The following is a 23890-nucleotide window of genomic DNA, read 5'->3' on the forward strand; positions in this document are numbered from 1 at the left end:
AAGTTCATTCATAGCCCAGGAAGAATTACCCAGTCCCATAGGCCACGCCCATTCCCACAGGCCACGCCCACACCTGTAAGCCACGCCCACCACAATAGGCCACGCCCACACACCTCCTCCCCATTCAAGTTCATTAATAGCCAGGAAGCATTACCCATTCCCATAGGCCACGCCCGTTCCATAGGACACGCCCACAGGCCACGCCCATTCCGATTGGCCACGCCCACCTCCTCCCATTCAAGTTCATTCATAGCCCAGGAAGCCTTGCTCACTCCCATAGGCCACGCCCACACCTGTAAGCCACGCCCACCGCGATAGGCCACGCCCACCCACCTTCTCCCATTCAAGTTCATTCATAGCCCAGGAAGCATTACCCAGTCCCATAGGCCCACGCCCACTCCCATAGACCACGCCTACACCGATAAGCCACACCCACTCCCACAGGCCACGCCCACTCCCATAGACTAAGCCCATTCCCATAGGCCACGCCCCACACACCTCCTCCCATTCAAATTCATTCATAGCCCAGGAAGCCTTGCCCACTCCATAGGCCACGCCCATTCCCATAGGCCCCGCCCACTCCCGTAGACCACGCCACACAGATAAGCCACGCCCAACATTGTCCACGCCCACCTCCTCTTGTTCACTCGTTCATTCATAAATTCATTCATTCATTCATAGCCGAGGAAGCCCCGCCCACTCCCTTAGGCCACGCCCACACTCATAGGCCACGCCCCTCCCCCCTTTCTCCTTCCCATTCATCTCTATGGAACCCATTTCATTCAGACTCCGCCCACTTTAGGACCGCCCCCCTTCCAAGACCACGCCCACCCGCAGGCCACGCCCATTCCTTTTAAAGCCCCTCCCCATTCCTTTAAGCCCCTCCCCCCTTTCTCTCCCCTCCCATTCATCTCTATGGGCCCCATTCACTCCCATTGACCCCCCGCCCCTGCCCCATTCAGACCCCCACCCAGTTAAGCCCCGCCTCCCACAGACCACACCCCTTAAGCCCCGCCCCCTCCTCCCTTAGTCCCCTCCCATTCCTTTAAGCCCCTCCCCCCTCCCATTCATTTCTACGGGCCCCATTTTCCCCCCACGGACCCCCGCCCCATTCCAGCCCCCACCCACTTTAACCCCCGCCCCCAACGGACCACGTCCCCATTTAGGCCACGCCCCCTCCTCCCTTAGGCCACGCCCACTCACTGTCGGGCAGGGTGCAGACCCTCGGCCCCAGGCAGGCAGAAGAAGGGGTGCCCCATGGCGTCCGCCGCCGCCACGCGCCGTCGCCCTCAAACTGAGCACGACCCCCGCCCCCCCCAAATTCAGGCCACGCCCACTTAGTGGGCTGGGGGGGCACTTGTGGGGCAGGAGGAGGCGGATTGGGGGGCTTAAAGAGGGGCACTGTGGGGCTGGGGTGGAGACTCGTGGGACTGGGGAGGGGACTTGTGGGGCTGGGGGGGCACTTATGGGGCTCGGGGGCTCACTTGGGGGACACTTAGGGGTCTGAGGAGAGGACTTGGGGGTCTGGGGGGCACTTAGGGGGCAGGAAGGCACTTGGGGGGCACTTGGGGGGGCAGGAGGAGGCAACTGGGGGCTGGTGAGTGGGGCACTTGTGGGGCTGGGGGGGCACTTATGGGGCTCGGGGCTCACTTGGGGGACACTTAGGGGTCTGAGGAGAGGACTTGGGGGTCTGGGGGGCACTTAGGGGGCAGGAAGGCACTTGGGGGGCACTTGGGGGGGCAGGAGGAGGCACTTATGTGGTGGGGGGGGGCGGGGCTTGCTGAAGGGGCGTGGCTTTGAGGCCAAGGGGTGTGGCTTTCTAAAAGGGGCGGGGCTTCGCAGAGGGGAGGGGTTTGTTGCCGTGGGGGCGGGGTTAAGCAGGAGGGGGCGTGGCTTGTTTTGCCAAGGGGCGGGCCTTCGGGTAAATGGGTGTGTGTTTAATGGGAAGGGGCGGGGCTTGTGGAAAGAGGGCGGGGCTTTTCGGGAAGGGGGTGTGGTTTGTTGCCAAGGGGGCGGTACTTTGTGAGAAAGGGGAGGGGCTTCTGGGAAGGAGGAGTGGTTTGCCGCCTCGTGGGCGTGGCTTGATGCAAGGGGGCGTGGCTTTGGTGGAAGGAGGCGTGGCTTGATGAAAAGGGGAGTGGGGCTTCGAAGTAGGGGGCGTGGTTTAGCGAGATGGGGCGGGGCTTCGTGGAAGGGGGTGTGGTTTGTGGGGAAGGGGGCGGGGTTTATGGAGAGGGGGCGGGGCTTGTGGGAAGGGGGCGTGGCCTCACCTGCAGCAGCTTCCCTAGGAGGTCGGCGCCCTCGTGGTCCAACCTGGAAGTGGGGGGGGGGAGGGGCTATCAGTGGGGTGAAGGGGGAACTTGGGGGTCTGGGGGGGCAATGAGGGGTGGTATGGGGCACTTGGGGGGCTGGAGGGGCAGTTGGGGGGGGTGGTGTGGGGCACTTATGGGGTGGAGGAGTTCACTTATGGGGTGGAGGACTTCCCTTATGGGGCAGAGATGTCAGGGGTGGTATGGGGCACTTGGGGGGCTGGAGGGGCAGTTGGGGGGGTGGTGTGGGGCACTTATGGGGTGGAGGAGTTCACTTATGGGGTGGAGGACTTCCCTTATGGGGCAGAGATGTCACTTATGGGGGCGGAGAGGTCACTTATGGGGCGGAGGTGTTCAGTTATGGGGCAGAGAAGTCACTTATGGGGTGGAGGAGTTCCCTTATGGGGCAGAGGTGTCACTTATGGGGGCAGAGGGTCACATATGGGGCAGAGGAGTTCACTTATGGGGGCAGAAAGGTCACTTATGGGGCGGAGGTGTTCACTTATGGGGGCGGAGAGGTCACTTATGGGCAGAGGGGTCTCTTATGGGGCGGAGGTGTTCACTTATGGGGCGGGGGGTCACTTATGCTGTGGAGGAGTTCCTTATGGGGCAGAGGTGTCACTTATGGGGCGGAGGGGTCACTTATGGGGGCAGAGGGGTCACTTATGGGCAGAGGGGTCACTTTTGGGGCAGAGGAGTCACTTATGGGGCAGAGGAGTTCACTTATGGGGTGGAGGAGTTCCCTTATGGGGCAGAGAAATCAGTTATGGGGTGGAGGACTTCCCTTATGGGGCAGAGGTGTCACTTATGGGGCAGAGAGGTCACTTATGTGGCAGAGGTGTCACTTATGGGGGCGGGGGGGGTCACTTATGGGGGCGGAGGGGTCACTTATGGGGGCGGAGGGGATCACTTATGGGGCAGAGGGGTCTCTTATGGGGCGGAGGTGTTCACTTATGGGGCAGAGGTGTCACTTATGGGGGCAGAGGTGTCACTTATGGGGCAGAGAGGTCACTTATGTGGCAGAGGTGTCACTTATGGGGGCAGGGGGGGGTCACTTATGGGGCAGAGATGTCACTTATGGGGGGCGGGGGGGATCACTTATGGGGCGGAGGGGTCACTTATGGGGCAGAGGGGTCTCTTATGGGGCGGAGGTGTTCACTTATGGGGCAGAGGTGTCACTTATGGGGGCAGAGGGTCACTTATGGGCAGAGGTGTTCACTTATGGGGCAGAGAAGTCACTTATGGGGTGGAGGAGTTCCCTTATGGGGCAGAGATGTCACTTATGGGGCGGAGAGGTCACTTATGTGGCAGAGGTGTCACTTATGGGGGCGGAGAGGTCACTTATGTGGCAGAGGTGTCACTTATGGGGGGGGGTCACTTATGGGGCGGAGGGGTCACTTGTGGGGCGCGGGGGTCACTTATGGGGCGGACCGTGGGGCGTGGCGGCGCAGCCCCTCGGGGCGATAGGTGGGGAAGCGGTGTGAGCGGAACTCAGCGTTGGCGGTGATCCCCGGCCACGACTCCTCCGTCGGAGTCCCTGAAACCCCACAAACGCCCCCCAAAAAAGACCCCAAATGGACCTCAAAGAGCCCCAAACCCCAAACCCCAAATCCCCCCAAAATAACCCAAATCCCCCCAAAAAATAACCCAAATTCCCCCCCAAAAAAACCCCAAATCCCCCCCAAAAAAACCCATAGAAACCCCAAATCCCCCCCCACAGAAACCCCAAATCCCCCCCCAAAAAAACCCAAATTCCCCCTCAAAAAAACCCCAAATGGACCTCAAAGAGCCCCAAACCCCACACCCCAAATCCCCCCCCAAATAACCCCAAATCCCCCCAAAATAACCCAAATCCCCCCCAAAATCCCAAATTTCCCCCCAAAAAACCCAAATCCCCCCCCAAAAAAACCCATAGAAACCCCAAATCCCCCACAAAATAACCCCAAATTTCCCCCCCAAATAACCCAAATTGCTCCCCAAAAAAAAAACCCCAAAAAACCCAAATTCCCCCCCAAAAAACCCAAATGGACCTCAAAGAGCCCCAAACCCCATAGAAACCCCAAATTCCCCCCAAAAAACCCCAAATCCCCCCCCAAAAAACCCCAAATGGACCTCAATGAGCCCCCAAACCCCACACCCCAAATCCCCCCCAAAATAACCCCAAATCCCCCCCAAAATAACTCCAAATCCCCCCCCCAAATAACCCCAAATCCCCCCAAAATCCCAAATTTCCCCCCCAAAAAACCCCAAATTCCCCCCCATAGAAACCCCATAGAAACCCCAAATCCCCCCCCACAGAAACCCCAAATCCCCCCCAAAATAACCCCAAATGCCCCCCCAAATAACCCAAATTGCCCCCCAAAAAACCCCATAGAACCCCAAATCCCCACAAAATAACCCAAATTGCTCCCCCCAAAAAAACCCCAAAACCCCAAATTCCCCCCAAAAAAACCCGAAATGGACCTCAAAAAGTCCCCGCACCCCAAACCCCAAATCCCCCCCCAAATAACCCCAAATCCCCCCCAAAAAACCCCACTGAAACCCACAGAAACCCCATCCCCCCCCACAGAAACCCCACCCCCCTCAAACCCCCCCCCCAGAAGCCCATCCCCCCCACAGAAACCCCACAGAAACCCCATCCCCCCCCCAACCCCCCCCCAGAACCCCCCCCAAAAACCCCACCCCCCCACAGAATCCCCCCCCACAGACCCCCCCCCAAACCCCCCTCCCCCCCCCATAATCCCCCCCCCACAGAAACCCCATCCCCCCCCAAAACCCCCCACACACAATCCCCCCCCAACCCCCCCCCCAGAAACCCCACCCCCCCAAACCCCACCCGCCCCCCACAGAAACCCCCCCCCCAAAGAACCCCCCCAAAAACCCCACCGCCCCACAGAACCCCCCCCCAAACCCCCCCCCCAGAATCCCTCCCCGTAATCCCCCCCCCACAGAAACCCCATCCCCCCCCAAACCCCCCCCACACACAATCCCCCCCAACCCCCCCCCAAACCCCCCCCCCAAAAACCCCACCCCCCCACAGAAACCCCCCAAACCCCCACAGAACCCCCCCAAACCCCCACCTGCCCCCCAAACCCCCCCCATAATCCCCCCACCCAAACCCCCCCCCACAGAATCCCCCCCCATAATCACCCCCCCAGAAACCCATCCCCCCCCCAACCCCCCCCCACAGAACCCCTCCCAAAAACCCCACCCCCCCAAAGAAACCCCCCCAACCCCCCCCCCCACAGAAACCCCATCCCCCCCCCAAACGCCCCCCCCCAGAAAGCCCCCCCCATAATCCCCCCCCCACAGAAACCCATCCCCCCCCCAAGCCCCCCCCCACAGAAAGCCCCCCCCCATAATCCCCCCCCCGTGCCCCCCCCCATAATCCCCCCCCCACAGAAAGCCCCCCCCATAATCCCCCCCCCGAAGCCTTCCCCCCACAGAAGCACCCCCCCCCATAATCCCCCCCCGTGCCCCCCCCCAGAAACCCCCCCCATAATCCCCCCCCGTGCCCCCCCCCATAATCCCCCCCCCACAGAAACCCCATCCCCCCCCCAGAAAGGCCCCCCCCCCCATAATCCCCCCCCCCCGTGCCCCCCCCCCCAGAAACCCCCCCCCATAATCCGCCCCCCATAATCCCCCCCCCAACCCCCCCCCAGAAACCCCCCCTCATAATCCCCCCCCCCATAATTCCCCCCCAAGCCCCCCCCCACAGAAAGCACCCCCCCCATAATCCCCCCCCCCATAATCCCCCCCCCCGAACCCCCCCCCCCACAGAAAGCCCCCCCCATAATCCCCCCTCCCCCATAATCCCCCCCCCCGTAATCCCCCCCCCATAACCCCCCCCCATAACCCCCCCCCGTACCCAGGAGGCGGAAGATGAAGTGCAGCTGCTCCTCGGCGGTGGCCCCGGGGAAGAGCGGGCGGCCCGTCACCATCTCCGAGAAGATGCAGCCCACGCCCCTGCGCCACACGGCCCTCGTGCAACGCCCTCGTGCGAGGCACGCCCCGACCCCCTACAGCCCCACAGATCCCACCCACACCCCACAGATCCCACCCAGACCCCATAGATCCCACTCAGATCCTACCGAGACCCCATAGGACATCCCTAAGATCATACTTGTGCAAGGTCCTCGTGCAACGCCCTCGTGCAACGCCCTCGTGCAAGGCCCTCGTGCAAGGCACACCCCGACCCCCTACAGCCCCACAGTTCCCATTCACACCCCATAGATCCCACCCAGACCCCCCAGATCCCACCCAGACCCCAGAGAATATCCCTAAGCTCATCCTCGTGCAAGGCCCTCGTGCAACGCGCTCGTGCAAGGCACGCCCCGACCCCGTACAGCCCCCCCAGATCCCACCCACACCCATAGATCCCACCCACACCCCATAGATACCACCCAGACCCCATAGGACATCCCTATGCTCATCCTCGTGCAAGGCCCTCGTGCAAGGCCCTCGTGCAAGGCACGCCCTGACACCATACAGCACCCCCAGACCCCACAGATCCCACCCAGACCCCATAGATCCCACTCAGACCCCATAGATCCCACTCAGATCCCATAGGATACCCCTAAGCTTGTCCTCGTGCAAGGCCATCGTGCAAGGCCCTCGTGCAAGGCCCTCGTGCAAGGCACGCCCCGACCCCATACAGCCCCACAGATCCCACCCACACCCCATAGATCCCACCCACACCCCATAGATCCCACTCAGACCCCATAGATCCCACCCAGACCCCATAGATCCCACTCAGATCCCACCCAGACCCCAGAGGACATCCCTAAGCTCATCCTCGTGCAAGGCCCTCGTGCAACGCCCTCGTGCAAGGCACGCCCTGACACCATACAGCACCCCCAGACCCCACAGATCCCACCCAGACCCCATAGATCCCACTCAGACCCCATAGATCCCACTCAGATCCCATAGGATACCCCTAAGCTTGTCCTCGTGCAAGGCCATCGTGCAAGGCCCTCGTGCAAGGCCCTCGTGCAAGGCACGCCCCGACCCCATACAGCCCCACAGATCCCACCCACACCCCATAGATCCCACCCACACCCCATAGATCCCACTCAGACCCCATAGATCCACCCAGACCCCATAGATCCCACTCAGATCCCACCCAGACCCCAGAGGACATCCCTAAGCTCATCCTCGTGCAAGGCCCTCGTGCAACGCCCTCGTGCAAGGCACGCCCCGAACCCTACAGCCCCCCCAGACCCCACAGATCCCACCCAGACCCCATAGATCCCACCCAGACCCCATAGGACATCCCTATGCTCATCCTCGTGCAAGGCCCTCGTGCAAGGCCCACGTGCAAGCACGCTCTGACACCATACAGCCCCACAGATCCCATCCACACCCCATAGATCCCACCCAGACCCCATAGATCCCACTCAGCTCCCACCCAGACCCCATAGGACATCCCTATGCTCATCCTCGTGCAAGGCCCTCGTGCAAGGCCCTCGTGCGAGGCACGCCCCGACCCCCTACAGCCCCACAGATCCCACCCACACCCATAGATCCCACCCACACCCCATAGATCCCACTCAGATCCCACCCAGACCCCATAGGACATCCCTATGCTCATCCTCGTGCAAGGCCCTCGTGCAAGGCCCTCGTGCAAGGCACTCCCCGACCCCCTACAGCCCCACAGATCCCACCCACACCCCATAGATCCCACCCAGACCCCATAGATCCCACTCAGATCCCATAGGATACCCCTAAACTTGTCCTCGTGCAAGGCCCTCGTGCAACGCCCTCATGCAAGGCCCGCCCCGACCCCCTACAGCCCACAGATCCCACCACACCCCATAGATCCCACCCACACCCCATAGATACCACCCAGATCCCATAGATACCACCCAGATCTCATACGAAATCCCTAAGCTCATCCTCGTGCAAGGCCCTCGTGCAACGCCCTCGTGCAAGTCACACCCCGACCCCTACAGCCCCCCAGATCCCATCCACACCCCATAGATCCCACCCAGACCCCATAGATCCCACTCAGATCCCACCCAGACCCCAGAAGACCCAGAAGACATCCTAAGCTCATCCTCGTGCAAGGCAATCGTGCAAGGCCCTCGTGCAAGGCATGTCCCGACCCACTACAGCCCCACAGATCCCACCACACCCCATAGATCACACCCACACCCCATAGATCCCACTCAGACCCCATAGATCCCACTCAGATCCCATAGGACATCCCTAAGATCATACTCGTGCAAAGTCCTCGTGCAAGGCCCTCGTGCAAGGCACGCCCCGACCCCCTACAGCCCCACAGATCCCACCCACACCCCATAGATCCCACCCACACCCCATAGATCCACTCAGATCCTACCCAGACCCCATAGGACATCCCTAAGATCATACTCGTGCAAAGCCCTCGTGCAAGGGCCCCTCGTGCAAGGCACGCCCCGACCCCATACAGCCCCCAAGGTCCCACCCAGACCCCATAGATCCCACCCAGACCCCATAGATCCCACCCAGACCCCATAGATCCCATTCAGATCTCATACGAAATCCCTAAGCTCATCCTCGTGCAACGCCCTCGTGCAAGGCCCTCGTGCAAGGCACGCCCCGACCCCGTACAGCCCCCCAGATCCCATCCACACCCCATAGATCCCACCCAGACCCCATAGATCCCACCCAGACCCCATAGATCCCACTCAGACCCCATAGATCCCACTCAGATCCCATAGATCCCACCCAGACCCCATAGATCCCACTCAGATCCCACCCAGACCCCATAGGACATCCCTATGCTCATCCTCGTGCAACGCCCTCGTGCAAGGCCCTCGTGCAAGGCACGCCCTGACACCATACAGCACCCCCAGACCCCACAGATCCTACCCAGACCCCATAGATCCCACCCAGACCCCATAGATCCCACTCAGACCCCATAGATCCCACCCAGGCCCCATAGGACATCCCTAAGATCATACTCGTGCAAGGCCCTCGTGCAACGCCCTCGTGCGAGGCACGCCCCGACCCCCTACAGCCCCACAGATCCCACCCACACCCCATAGATCCCACCCAGACCCCATAGATCCCACTCAGACCCCATAGATCCTACCCAGACCCCATAGGACATCCCTAAGATCATCCTCGTGCAAAGCCCTCGTGCAAGGCCCTCGTGCAAGGCACGCCCCGACCCCCTACAGCCCCACAGATCCCATCCACACCCCATAGATCCCACCCAGACCCCATAGATCCCACTCAGATCCCACCCAGACCCCAGAAGACATCCCTATGCTCATCCTCGTGCAAGGCAATCGTGCAAGGCCCTCGTGCAAGGCACGCCCTGACACCATACAGCACCCCCAGACCCCACAGATCCCACACAGACCCCATAGATCCCACCCACACCCCATAGATACCACTCAGATCCCACCCAGACCCCAGAAGACATCCCTAAGCTCATCCTCGTGCAAGGCCCTCGTGCAAGGCCCTCGTGCAAGGCACGCCCCGACCCCCTACAGCCCCACAGATCCCACCCACACCCCATAGATCCCACCCACACCCCATAGATCCCACTCAGATCCCACCCAGACCCCAGAGGACATCCCTAAGCTCATCCTCGTGCAAGGCCCTCGTGCAACGCCCTCGTGCAAGGCACGCCCTGACACCATACAGCACCCCCAGACCCCACAGATCCCACCCAGACCCCATAGATCCCACTCAGACCCCATAGATCCCACTCAGATCCCATAGGATACCCCTAAGCTTGTCCTCGTGCAAGGCCATCGTGCAAGGCCCTCGTGCAAGGCCCTCGTGCAAGGCACGCCCCGACCCCATACAGCCCCACAGATCCCACCCACACCCCATAGATCCCACCCACACCCCATAGATCCCACTCAGACCCCATAGATCCCACCCAGACCCCATAGATCCCACTCAGATCCCACCCAGACCCCAGAGGACATCCCTAAGCTCATCCTCGTGCAAGGCCCTCGTGCAACGCCCTCGTGCAAGGCACGCCCCGAACCCCTACAGCCCCCCCAGACCCCACAGATCCCACCCAGACCCCATAGATCCCACCCAGACCCCATAGGACATCCCTATGCTCATCCTCGTGCAAGGCCCTCGTGCAAGGCCCACGTGCAAGGCACGCTCTGACACCATACAGCCCCACAGATCCCATCCACACCCCATAGATCCCACCCAGACCCCATAGATCCCACTCAGCTCCCACCCAGACCCCATAGGACATCCCTATGCTCATCCTCGTGCAAGGCCCTCGTGCAAGGCCCTCGTGCGAGGCACGCCCCGACCCCCTACAGCCCCACAGATCCCACCCACACCCCATAGATCCCACCCACACCCCATAGATCCCACTCAGATCCCACCCAGACCCCATAGGACATCCCTATGCTCATCCTCGTGCAAGGCCCTCGTGCAAGGCCCTCGTGCAAGGCACTCCCCGACCCCCTACAGCCCCACAGATCCCACCCACACCCCATAGATCCCACCCAGACCCCATAGATCCCACTCAGATCCCATAGGATACCCCTAAACTTGTCCTCGTGCAAGGCCCTCGTGCAACGCCCTCATGCAAGGCCCGCCCCGACCCCCTACAGCCCCACAGATCCCACCCACACCCCATAGATCCCACCCACACCCCATAGATACCACCCAGATCCCATAGATACCACCCAGATCTCATACGAAATCCCTAAGCTCATCCTCGTGCAAGGCCCTCGTGCAACGCCCTCGTGCAAGTCACACCCCGACCCCCTACAGCCCCCCAGATCCCATCCACACCCCATAGATCCCACCCAGACCCCATAGATCCCACTCAGATCCCACCCAGACCCCAGAAGACCCCAGAAGACATCCCTAAGCTCATCCTCGTGCAAGGCAATCGTGCAAGGCCCTCGTGCAAGGCATGTCCCGACCCACTACAGCCCCACAGATCCCACCACACCCCATAGATCCCACCCACACCCCATAGATCCCACTCAGACCCCATAGATCCCACTCAGATCCCATAGGACATCCCTAAGATCATACTCGTGCAAAGTCCTCGTGCAAGGCCCTCGTGCAAGGCACGCCCCGACCCCCTACAGCCCCACAGATCCCACCCACACCCCATAGATCCCACCCACACCCCATAGATCCCACTCAGATCCTACCCAGACCCCATAGGACATCCCTAAGATCATACTCGTGCAAAGCCCTCGTGCAAGGCCCTCGTGCAAGGCACGCCCCGACCCCATACAGCCCCCAAGGTCCCACCCAGACCCCATAGATCCCACCCAGACCCCATAGATCCCACCCAGACCCCATAGATCCCATTCAGATCTCATACGAAATCCCTAAGCTCATCCTCGTGCAACGCCCTCGTGCAAGGCCCTCGTGCAAGGCACGCCCCGACCCCGTACAGCCCCCCAGATCCCATCCACACCCCATAGATCCCACCCAGACCCCATAGATCCCACCCAGACCCCATAGATCCCACTCAGACCCCATAGATCCCACTCAGATCCCATAGATCCCACCCAGACCCCATAGATCCCACTCAGATCCCACCCAGACCCCATAGGACATCCCTATGCTCATCCTCGTGCAACGCCCTCGTGCAAGGCCCTCGTGCAAGGCACGCCCTGACACCATACAGCACCCCCAGACCCCACAGATCCTACCCAGACCCCATAGATCCCACCCAGACCCCATAGATCCCACTCAGACCCCATAGATCCCACCCAGGCCCCATAGGACATCCCTAAGATCATACTCGTGCAAGGCCCTCGTGCAACGCCCTCGTGCGAGGCACGCCCCGACCCCGTACAGCCCCCCAGATCCCATCCACACCCCATAGATCCCACCCAGACCCCATAGATCCCACTCAGATCCCATAGATCCCACCCAGACCCCATAGATCCCACTCAGATCCCACCCAGACCCCATAGGACATCCCTATGCTCATCCTCGTGCAACGCCCTCGTGCAAGGCCCTCGTGCAAGGCACGCCCTGACACCATACAGCACCCCCAGACCCCACAGATCCTACCCAGACCCCATAGATCCCACCCAGACCCCATAGATCCCACTCAGACCCCATAGATCCCACCCAGGCCCCATAGGACATCCCTAAGATCATACTCGTGCAAGGCCCTCGTGCAACGCCCTCGTGCGAGGCACGCCCCGACCCCCTACAGCCCCACAGATCCCACCCACACCCCATAGATCCCACCCAGACCCCATAGATCCCACTCAGACCCCATAGATCCTACCCAGACCCCATAGGACATCCCTAAGATCATCCTCGTGCAAAGCCCTCGTGCAAGGCCCTCGTGCAAGGCACGCCCCGACCCCCTACAGCCCCACAGATCCCACACAGACCCCATAGATCCCACCCAGACCCCATAGATCCCACTCAGATCCCACCCAGACCCCAGAAGACATCCCTATGCTCATCCTCGTGCAAGGCAATCGTGCAAGGCCCTCGTGCAAGGCACGCCCTGACACCATACAGCACCCCCAGACCCCACAGATCCCACACAGACCCCATAGATCCCACCCAGACCCCATAGATCCCACTCAGATCCCACCCAGACCCCAGAAGACATCCCTAAGCTCATCCTCGTGCAAGGCCCTCGTGCAAGGCCCTCGTGCAAGGCACGCCCCGACCCCCTACAGCCCCACAGATCCCACCCACACCCCATAGATCCCACCCACACCCCATAGATCCCACTCAGATCCTACCCAGACCCCATAGGACATCCCTAAGATCATACTCGTGCAAAGCCCTCGTGCAAGGCCCTCGTGCAAGGCACGCCCCGACCCCATACAGCCCCCAAGGTCCCACCCAGACCCCATAGATCCCACCCAGACCCCATAGATCCCACCCAGACCCCATAGATCCCATTCAGATCTCATACGAAATCCCTAAGCTCATCCTCGTGCAACGCCCTCGTGCAAGGCCCTCGTGCAAGGCACGCCCCGACCCCGTACAGCCCCCCCAGATCCCATCCACACCCCATAGATCCCACCCAGACCCCATAGATCCCACCCAGACCCCATAGATCCCACTCAGACCCCATAGATCCCACCCTGATCCCATACGACATCCCTAAGCTCACCCTCGTGCAAGGCCCTCGTGCAACGCCCTCGTGCAAGGCACACCCCGACCCCCTACAGCCCCCCAGATCCCATCCACACCCCATAGATCCCACCCACACCCCATAGATCCCACTCAGCTCCCACCCAGACCCCAGAGGACATCCCTATGCTCATCCTCGTGCAACGCCCTCGTGCAAGGCCCTCGTGCAAGGCACGCCCCGACCCCCTACAGCCCCACAGATCCCACCCACACCCCATAGATCCCACTCAGACCCCATAGATCCCACTCAGATCCCATAGGATACCCCTAAGCTTGTCCTCGTGCAAGGCCCTCGTGCAAGGCCCTCGTGCAAGGCACGCCCCGACCCCCTACAGCCCCACAGATCCCACCCACACCCCATAGATCCCACCCAGACCTCATAGATCCCACCCAGGCCCCATAGATCCCACCCAGGCCCCATAGGATACCCCTAAGCTCATCCTCGTGCAAGCCCCTCGTGCAAGCCCCTCGTGCAAGGCACGCCCCGACCCCGTACAGCCCCCCCAGATCCCACCCACACCCCATAGATCCCACCCAGACCCCATAGATACCACCCAGACCCCATAGGACATCCCTAAGCTCATCCTCGTGCAAGGCACTCGTGCAAGGCCCTCGTGCAAGGCCCGCCCCGACCCCCTACAGCCCCACAGATCCCATCCACACCCCATAGATCCCACCCAGACCTCATAGATCCCACCCAGGCCCCATAGATCCCACCCAGGCCCCATAGGATACCCCTAAGCTTGTCCTCGTGCAAGGCCCTCGTGCAAGGCACTCCCCAAACCCTACAACCTCATGTCCCTATAGTGAGTCCTCGTGCAAATCCTCGTGCAAGAACCCCCTCAACCCAAATCTATGACCGTACAGAGCCGGATACCTCCGTGCAACGCCCCCGGACCTGACCCCAAACCCCGACCCCATAACCCCGTGACCCCATAACCCCGTGACCCCATGACCCTGTGACTCTATAGTGAGTCCTCGTGCAAATCCTCGTGCAAGAACCCCCTAACCCCAAATCTATGACCCTACAGAGCTGGATATCTCCGTGCAACACCCCCGGAACTGACCCCAAACCCCGACCCCATAACCCCATGACCCCATAACCCCGTGACCCCATAACCCCATGACCCTATATTGAGTCCTCGTGCAAATCCTCGTGCAAGAACCCCCTCAACCCAAATCTATGACCCTACAGAGCTGGATACCTCCGTGCAACGCCCCCGGATCTGACCCCAAACCCCGACCCCATAACCCCGTGACCCCATAACCCCATGACCCTATAGTGAGTCCTCGTGCAAATCCTCGTGCAAGAACCCCCTAACCCCAAATCTATGACCCTACAGAGCCGGATATCTCCGTGTAACGCTCCCGGACCTGACCCCAAACCCCGACCCCATAACCCCATGACCCCATAACCCCGTGACCCCATAACCCTGTGACCCCATAACACTGTGACCCTATAGTGAGTCCTCGTGCAAATCCACGTGCAAGAACCCCCTCAACCCAAATCTATGACCCTACAGAGCCGGATACCTCCATGCAACGCCCCCGGACCTGACCCCAAACCCCGACCCCATAACCCCGTGACCCCATAACCCCGTGACCCCGTGACCCTATAGCCTCGTGACCCTATAGTGAGTCCTCGTGCAAATCCTCGTGCAAGAACCCCCTAACCCCAAATCTATGACCCTACAGAGCCGGATATCTCCGTGCAACACCCCTGGACCTGACCCCAAACCCCGACCCCATAACCCCGTGACCCCATAACCCCATGACCCTATAGTGAGTCCTCGTGCAAATCCTCGTGCAAGAACCCCCTAACCCCAAATCTATGACCCTACAGAGCCGGATACCTCCGTGCAACGCCTCCGGACCTGACCCCAAACCCCGACCCCATAACCCCGTGACCCCATAACCCCGTGACCCCATAACCCCATGACCCCGTAACCCCATAAGCCTATAGTGAGTCCTCGTGCAAATCCTCGTGCAAGAACCCCCTCAACCCAAATCTATGACCCTACAGAGCCGGATACCTCCGTGCAACGCCCCCGGACCTGACCCCAAACCCCGACCCCATAACCCCGTGACCCCATAACCCCTTAACCCCGTGACCCTATAGCCTCGTGACCCTATAGTGAGTCCTCGTGCAAATCCTCGTGCAAGAACCCCCTAACCCCAAATCTATGACCCTACAGAGCCGGATACCTCCATGCAACGCCCCCGGAACTGACCCCAAACCCCGACCCCATAACCCCAGGACCCCATAACCCTATAACCACCTGACCCACTAGTGAACCCTATAGTGAGTCCTTGTGCAAATCCTCGTGCAAGAACCCCCTAACCCCAAATCTATGACCCTACAGAACCGGATACCTCCGTGCAACGCCCCCGGACCTGACCCCAAACCCCGACCCCATAACCCCGTGACCCCATAACCCCGTGACCCCATAACCCCGTGACCCAATAGTGAACCCTCTTGTGAGTCCTCGTGCAAATCCTCGTGCAAGAACCCCCTAACCCCTAATTTATGACCCTACAGAGCCGGATACCTCCGTGCAACGCCCCCAGAACTGACCGCAAACCCTGACCCCATAACCCCGTGACCCCATAACCCCATAACCCCGTGACCCTATAGCCTCGTGACCCTATAGTGAGTCCTCGTGCAAATCCTCGTGCAAGAACCCCCTCAACCCAAATCTATGACCCTACAGAGCCGGATACTTCCATGCAACGCCCCCGGAACTGACCCCAAACCCCGACCCCATAACCCCAGGACCCCATAACCCTATAACCACCTGACCCACTAGTGAACCCTATAGTGAGTCCTCGTGCAAATCCTCGTGCAAGAACCCCCTAACCCCAAATCTATGACCCTACAGAACCGGATACCTCCGTGCAACGCCCCCGGACCTGACCCCAAACCCCGACCCCATAACCCCGTGACCCCATAACCCCATAACCCCATAACCCCATGACCCCATAACCCCGTGACCCTATAGTGAGTCCTCGTGCAAATCCTCGTGCAAGAACCCCCTCAACCCAAATCTATGACCCTACAGAGCCGGATACCTCCGTGCAACGCCCCCGGACCTGACCCCAAACCCCGACCCCATAACCCCATGACCCTATAACCACGTGACCCTATAACCATGTGACCAATAGTGAACCCTCTTGTGAGCCCTCGTGCAAATCCTCGTGCAAGAACCCCCTAACCCCAAATCTATGACCCTACAGAGCCGGATATCTCCGTGCAACGCTCCCGGACCTGACCCCAAACCCCGACCCCATAACCCCATGACCCCATAACCCCGTGACCCCATAACCCCGTGACCCAATAGTGAACCCTCTTGTGAGTCCTCGTGCAAATCCTCGTGCAAGAACCCCCTAACCCCAAATCTATGACCCTACAGAGCCGGATACCTCCGTGCAACGCACCCGGACCTGACCCCAAACCCCGACCCCATAACCCCATGACCCTATAACCACGTGACCCTATAACCATGTGACCAATAGTGAACCCTCTTGTGAGCCCTCGTGCAAATCCTCGTGCAAGAACCCCCTAACCCCAAATCTATGACCCTACAGAGCCGGATACCTCCGTGCAACGCCTCCGGACCTGACCCCAAACCCCGACCCCATAACCCCGTGACCCCATAACCCCGTGACCCCGTGACCCTATAGCCTCGTGACCCTATAGTGAGTCCTCGTGCAAATCCTCGTGCAAGAACCCCCTAACCCCAAATCTATGACCCTACAGAGCCGGATATCTCCGTGCAACACCCCTGGACCTGACCCCAAACCCCGACCCCATAACCCCGTGACCCCATAACCCCATGACCCTATAGTGAGTCCTCGTGCAAATCCTCGTGCAAGAACCCCCTAACCCCAAATCTATGACCCTACAGAGCCGGATACCTCCGTGCAACGCCTCCGGACCTGACCCCAAACCCCGACCCCATAACCCCGTGACCCCATAACCCCGTGACCCCATAACCCCATGACCCCGTAACCCCATAAGCCTATAGTGAGTCCTCGTGCAAATCCTCGTGCAAGAACCCCCTCAACCCAAATCTATGACCCTACAGAGCCGGATACCTCCGTGCAACGCCCCCGGACCTGACCCCAAACCCCGACCCCATAACCCCGTGACCCCATAACCCCTTAACCCCGTGACCCTATAGCCTCGTGACCCTATAGTGAGTCCTCGTGCAAATCCTCGTGCAAGAACCCCCTCAACCCAAATCTATGACCCTACAGAGCTGGATACCTCCGTGCAACGCCCCCGGACCTGACCCCAAACCCCGACCCCATAACCCCGTGACCCCATAACCCCATAACCCCGTGACCCCATGACCCTGTGACCCTATAGTGAGTCCTCGTGCAAATCCTCGTGCAAGAACCCCCTCAACCCCAAATCTATGACCCTACAGAGCCGGATACCTCCGTGCAACGCCCCCGGACCTGACCCCAAACCCCGACCCCATAACCCCGTGACCCCATAACCCCGTGACCCCATTACCCCATAACCCCATGACCCTATAGTGAGTCCTCGTGCAAATCCTTGTGCAAGAACCCCCTCAACCCAAATCTATGACCCTACAGAGCCGGATACCTCCGTGCAACGCCCCCGGACCTGACCCCAAACCCCGACCCCATAACCCCGTGACCCCATAACCCCATAACCCCGTGACCCCATGACCCTGTGACCCTATAGTGAGTCCTCGTGCAAATCCTCGTGCAAGAACCCCCTAACCCCAAATCTATGACCCTACAGAGCCGGATAACTCCGTGCAACGCCCCCGGACCTGACCCCAAACCCCAACCCCATAACCCCGTGACCCCATAACCCCATGACCCCGTAACCCCATAAGCCTATAGTGAGTCCTCGTGCAAATCCTCGTGCAAGAACCCCCTAACCCCAAATCTATGACCCTACAGAGCCGGATATCTCCGTGCAACGCTCCCGGACCTGACCCCAAACCCCGACCCCATAACCCCATGACCCCATAACCCCGTGACCCCATAACCCCATGACCCTATAACCACGTGACCCAATAGTGAACCCTCTTGTGAGCCCTCGTGTAAATCCTCGTGCAAGAACCCCCTAACCCCAAATCTATGACCCTACAGAGCCGGATACCTCCGTGCAACGCCCCCAGACCTGACCCCAAACCCCGACCCCATAACCCCATGACCCCATAACCCCGTGACCCCATAACCCCATGACCCTATAACCACGTGACCCAATAGTGAACCCTCTTGTGAGCCCTCGTGTAAATCCTCGTGCAAGAACCCCCTAACCCCAAATCTATGACCCTACAGAGCCGGATACCTCCGTGCAACGCCCCCGGACCTGACTCCAAACCCCGACCCCATAACCCCATGACCCTATAGTGAGTCCTCGTGCAAATCCTCGTGCAAGAACCCCCTCAACCCAAATCTATGACCCTACAGAGCCGGATACCTCCGTGCAACGCCCCCGGACCTGACCCCAAACCCCGACCCCATAACCCCGTGACCCCATAACCCTGTGACCCCATAACCCCATGACCCCATAACCCCGTGACTCTATAGGGATTCCTCGTGCAAATCCTCGTGCAAGAACCCCCTAACCCCAAATCTATGACCCTACAGAGCCGGATACCTCCGTGCAACGCCCCCAGACCTGACCCCAAACCCCAACCCCATAACCCCGTGACCCCATAACCCCATGACCCTATAGTGAGTCCTCGTGCAAATCCTCGTGCAAGGACCCCCTCAACCCAAATCTATGACCCTACAGAGCCGGATATCTCCGTGCAACGCCCCCGGACCTGACCCCAAACCCCGACCCCATAACCCCGTGACCCCATAACCCCGTGACCCCGTGACCCCACAGCGAGCCCTCGTGCAAACCCTCGTGCAAGGCCTCGTGCACGGACCACATGTCGATGTGCGTGGAGTAGTGTGTGGAGCCGAGCAGGATGTCGGGGGGGCGGTACCACAGCGTCACCACTTCGTTGGAGTACGTCTTCGTCGGGATCGACTTCGCACGCGCCAACCCTACAGCGGGAACGGGGCCCTATAGGATCACGGGGCGCCCTATAGGATCAGGGGGGGGGCCTATAGGATCGGGGGGGGACCCTACAGCGGGAACGGGGCCCTATAGGATCACGGGGGGCCCTATAGGATCAGGGGGGGCCCTACAGCGGGAACAGGGCCCTATAGGATCACGGGGGGCCCTATAGGATCGGGGGGGGGCCTATAGGATCACGGGGGCCCTATAGGATCACGGGGGGCCCTATAGGATCGGGGGGGGCCCTATAAGATCGAGGGGGGCCCTATAGGATCGGGGGGGCCCTATAAGATCGAGGGGGGCCCTATAGGATCGGGGGGGGGGCCTATAGGATCGGGGGGGGACCCTACAGCGGGAACGGGGCCCTATAGGATCACGGGGGGCCCTATAGGATCAGGGGGGGCCCTACAGCGGGAACGGGGCCCTATAGGATCACGGGGCGCCCTATAGGATCGGGGGGGGGGGCCTATAGGATCACGGGGGCCCTATAGGATCACGGGGGGCCATATAGGATCGGGGGGGCCCTATAAGATCGAGGGGGGCCCTATAGGATCGGGGGGGGCCCTATAGGATCGGGAGGGGCCCTACAGCAGGAACGGGGCCCTATAGGATCACGGGGGGCCCTAGAGGATCTGGGGGGGGGCCTATAGGATCAGGGGGGGAGCCTATAGGATCGTGGGGGGGCCCTATAGGATCACAGGGGGCCCTATAGGATCAGGGGGGGCCCTACAGCGGGAACGGGGCCCTATAGGATCACGGGGCGCCCTATAGGATCTGGGGGGGCCCTATAGGATCACAAGGGGCCCTATAGGATCGGGGGGGGCCCTATAGGATCGGGGGGGGGCCCTATAGGATCAGGGGGGCCCTATAGGATCGGGGGAGGCCCTATAGGATCACGGGGGGCCCTATAGGATCTGGGAGGGGCCCTATAGGATCGGGGGAGGCCCTATAGGATCACGGGGGCCCTATAAGATTGAGGGGGGCCCTACAGTGGGAACGGAGCCCTATAGGATCACGGCGGGCCCTAGAGGATCGGGGGGGGGGCCTATAGGATCGGGGGGGGCCTATAGGATCGGGGGGGGGGCCCTATAGGATCACGGGGGGCCCTATAGGATCGGGGGGGGGGGCCTATAGGATCAGGGGGTGCCCTATAGGATCACAGGGGTCCCTATAGGATTGAGGGGGGGCCTATAGGATCACGGGGGCCCTATAAGATTGAGGGGGGCCCTACAGTGGGAACGGGGCCCTATAGGATCACGGGGGGCCCTATAGGATCTGGGGGGGCCCTACAGCGGGAACAGGGCCCTATAGGATCACGGGGCGCCCTATAGGATCGGGGGGGGGCCCTATAGGATCACGGGGGGCCCTACAGCGGGAACGGGGCTCTATAGGATCACGGGGGGCCCTAGAGGATCGGGGGGGGGGGCCTATAGGATCGGGGGAGGCCCTGTAGGATCGTGGGGGGGCCCTATAGGATCACGGGGGCCTATAGGATCACGGGGGGCCCTATAGGATCGGGGGGGGCCCTATAGGATCGAGGGGGGCCCTATAGGATCGGGGGGGGCCCTACAGTGGGAACGGGGCCCTATAGGATCAGGGGGGCCCTATAGGATCGAGGGGGGCCCTACAGTGGGAACGGGGCCCTATAGGATCACGGGGGGCCCTATAGGATCTGGGGGGGCCCTACAGCAGGAACGGGGCCCTATAGGATCACGGGGGGCCCTATAGTATTGGGGGGGGCCTATATGATCACAAGGGGCCCTATATGATCACAAGGGTCCCTATAGTATTGGGGGGGGCCCTATAGGATCACAGGGGGCCCTATAGGATCAGGGGGGCCCTATAGGATTGGGTGGGGCCCTATAGGATCTCGGGGGGCCCTATAGGATCAGGGGGGGCCCTATAGGATTCGGGGGGGGCCCTATAGGATCATGGGGAGCCCTATAGGATCAGGGGGGGCCCTATAGGATTCGGGGGGGGCCCTATAGGATCATGGAGGGCCCTATAGGATCACGAGGGGCCCTATAGGATCACAGGGGTCCCTATAGGATAGGGTGGGGCCCTATAGGATCACGAGGGGCCCTATAGGATCGGGGGGGGCCCTACAGTGGGAACGGGGCCCTATAGGATCAGGGGGGCCCTATAGGATCGAGGGGGGCCCTACAGTGGGAACGGGGCCCTATAGGATCACGGGGGGCCCTATAGGATCTGGGGGGGCCCTACAGCAGGAACGGGGCCCTATAGGATCACGGGGGGCCCTATAGTATTGGGGGGGGCCTATATGATCACAAGGGGCCCTATATGATCACAAGGGTCCCTATAGTATTGGGGGGGGCCCTATAGGATCACAGGGGGCCCTATAGGATCAGGGGGGCCCTATAGGATTGGGTGGGGCCCTATAGGATCACGGGGGGCCCTATAGGATCAGGGGGGGCCCTATAGGATTCGGGGGGGGCCCTATAGGATCATGGGGAGCCCTATAGGATCAGGGGGGGCCCTATAGGATTCGGGGGGGGGCCCTATAGGATCATGGAGGGCCCTATAGGATCACGAGGGGCCCTATAGGATCACAGGGGTCCCTATAGGATAGGGTGGGGCCCTATAGGATCACGAGGGGCCCTATAGGATCGGGGGGGGGTGGCCTATATGATCACAGGGGTCCTTATAGGGTTTCAGAGTCCCCCCTGGGGTTTCGGGGTCCCCTATAGGTTTCAGGGTCCCTTATAGGGTTTTGGGGTTCCCTATAGGTTTCAGGGTCCCCCCTGTTGTTTCAGGGTCCCTTATAGGGTTTCAGGATCCCTTATAGGGTTTCGGGGTCCCTTATGGGATTTCCGGGTTCCTTATAGGGTTTCAGGGTCCCTTATAGGGTTTCGGGGTCCCTTATGGGATTTCCGGGTTCCTTATAGGATTTCCGGGTTCCTTATAGGGTTTCGGGGTCCCCCCTGTTGTTTCAGGGTCCCTTATAGGGTTTCAGGATCCCTTATAGGGTTTCGGGGTCCCTTATAGGGTTTCAGAATCCCTTATAGGGTTTTGGGGTCCCTTATGGGATTTCCGGGTTCCTTATAGGGTTTCAGGATCCCTTATAGGGTTTTGGGGTCCCTTATGGGATTTCTGAGTTCCTTATAGGGTTTCGGGGTCCCCCCTGTTGTTTCAGGGTCCCTTATAGGGTTTCAGGGTCCCTTATAGGGTTTCGGGGTCCCTTATGGGTTTTCCGGGTTCCTTATAGGATTTCCGGGTTCCTTATAGGGTTTCAGGGTCCCTTATAGGGTTTCGGGATCCCTTAGAAGGTTTCGGGGTCCCTTATAGGGTTTCAGGGTTCCTTATAGGGTTTCGGAGTCCCTTATAGGGTTTCAGGGTCCCTTATAGGGTTTCGGGGTCCCTTATGGGTTTTCCGGGTTCCTTATAGGGTTTCGGGGTCCCCCCTGTTGTTTCAGGGTCCCTTATAGGGTTTCAGGGTCCCTTATAGGGTTTTGGGGTCCCCTATAGGTTTCGGGGTCCCCCCTGTTGTTTCAGGGTCCCTTATGGGATTTCCGGGTTCCTTATAGGGTTTTGGAGTCCCTTATAGGGTTTCAGGATCCCTTTTAGGGTTTTGGGGTCCCTTATGGGATTTCCGGGTTCCTTATAGGATTTCCGGGTTCCTTATAGGGTTTTAGGATCCCTTAGAAGGTTTTGGGGTCCCTTATAGGGTTTCAGGGTTCCTTATAGGGTTTTGGAGTCCCTTATAGGGTTTCAGGGTCCCTTATAGGGTTTCAGGATCCCTTATAGGGTTTCGGGGTCCCTTATGGGATTTCCGGGTTCCTTATAGGGTTTCGGGGTCCCCTATAGGTTTCGGGGTCCCTTATGGGATTTCAGGCTCCCTTATGAGATTTCCGGGTTCCTTATAGGGTTTCAGAATCCCTTATAGGGTTTTGGGGTCCCTTATGGGATTTCCGGGTTCCTTATAGGGTTTCAGGGTTTTGGGGTCCCCCCCGGGGCCGTACCGAAGTCGGCCAGCTTGAGCTCCCCGCGGCGGCTGAGCAGAAGGTTCTGGGGTTTGAGGTCGCGGTGCAGCACTTTGTGGCGGTGGCAGAAGGCCAAACCCCGCAGCAGCTGGAACAGGAACAGCTGCCCCCCCCCACCCCCGGCCCCGGGGCACGCCCCTTGCACGCCTTGCACGCCCCTTGCACGCGCATCCCCCCCCTACGTGCCCCACAACCCCCTCAGAACCCCACGACCCCATAACGACCCCATAAAGACCCCATAGTCCCACCCCATCCATACCCAAACCCACTAGGAATCCCTTTAGATCCAGTTCTTGCACGCCCCTTGCACGCCTTGCACGCCCCTTGCACACTCATTCCCCCTAACATGCCCCACAACCCCCTCAGAACCCCACGACCCCATAAAGACCCCATAAAGACCCCATAAAGACCCCATAGTCCCA

The 23890-nt window shown here is 60.4% G+C and overlaps 1 protein-coding gene across 1 annotated transcript in view; it reads right to left on the minus strand.

Annotated features, from left to right (window-relative positions):
* Positions 1-2212: 2212 nt before the first annotated feature.
* The window catches only part of LOC136046495 (cyclin-dependent kinase 16-like), a gene marked incomplete at its 5' end in the record, with an annotated part of 33481 nt that continues 11803 nt past the window's right edge, over positions 2213-23890 (minus strand). The window contains 5 exons of the mRNA XM_065733080.1: positions 2213-2313; positions 3741-3846; positions 6178-6275; positions 19334-19454; positions 23448-23571. Coding sequence (XP_065589152.1) covers positions 2226-2313; positions 3741-3846; positions 6178-6275; positions 19334-19454; positions 23448-23571 — 537 coding nt within the window. The remainder of the gene's footprint in view (positions 2314-3740; positions 3847-6177; positions 6276-19333; positions 19455-23447; positions 23572-23890) is intronic.

The sequence above is a fragment of the Cyrtonyx montezumae genome, unplaced genomic scaffold (genome assembly GCF_038088225.1).
Source record: "Cyrtonyx montezumae isolate F1298 unplaced genomic scaffold, pur_monq_1.0 scaffold_162, whole genome shotgun sequence".
NCBI lineage: Eukaryota > Metazoa > Chordata > Aves > Galliformes > Odontophoridae > Cyrtonyx > Cyrtonyx montezumae.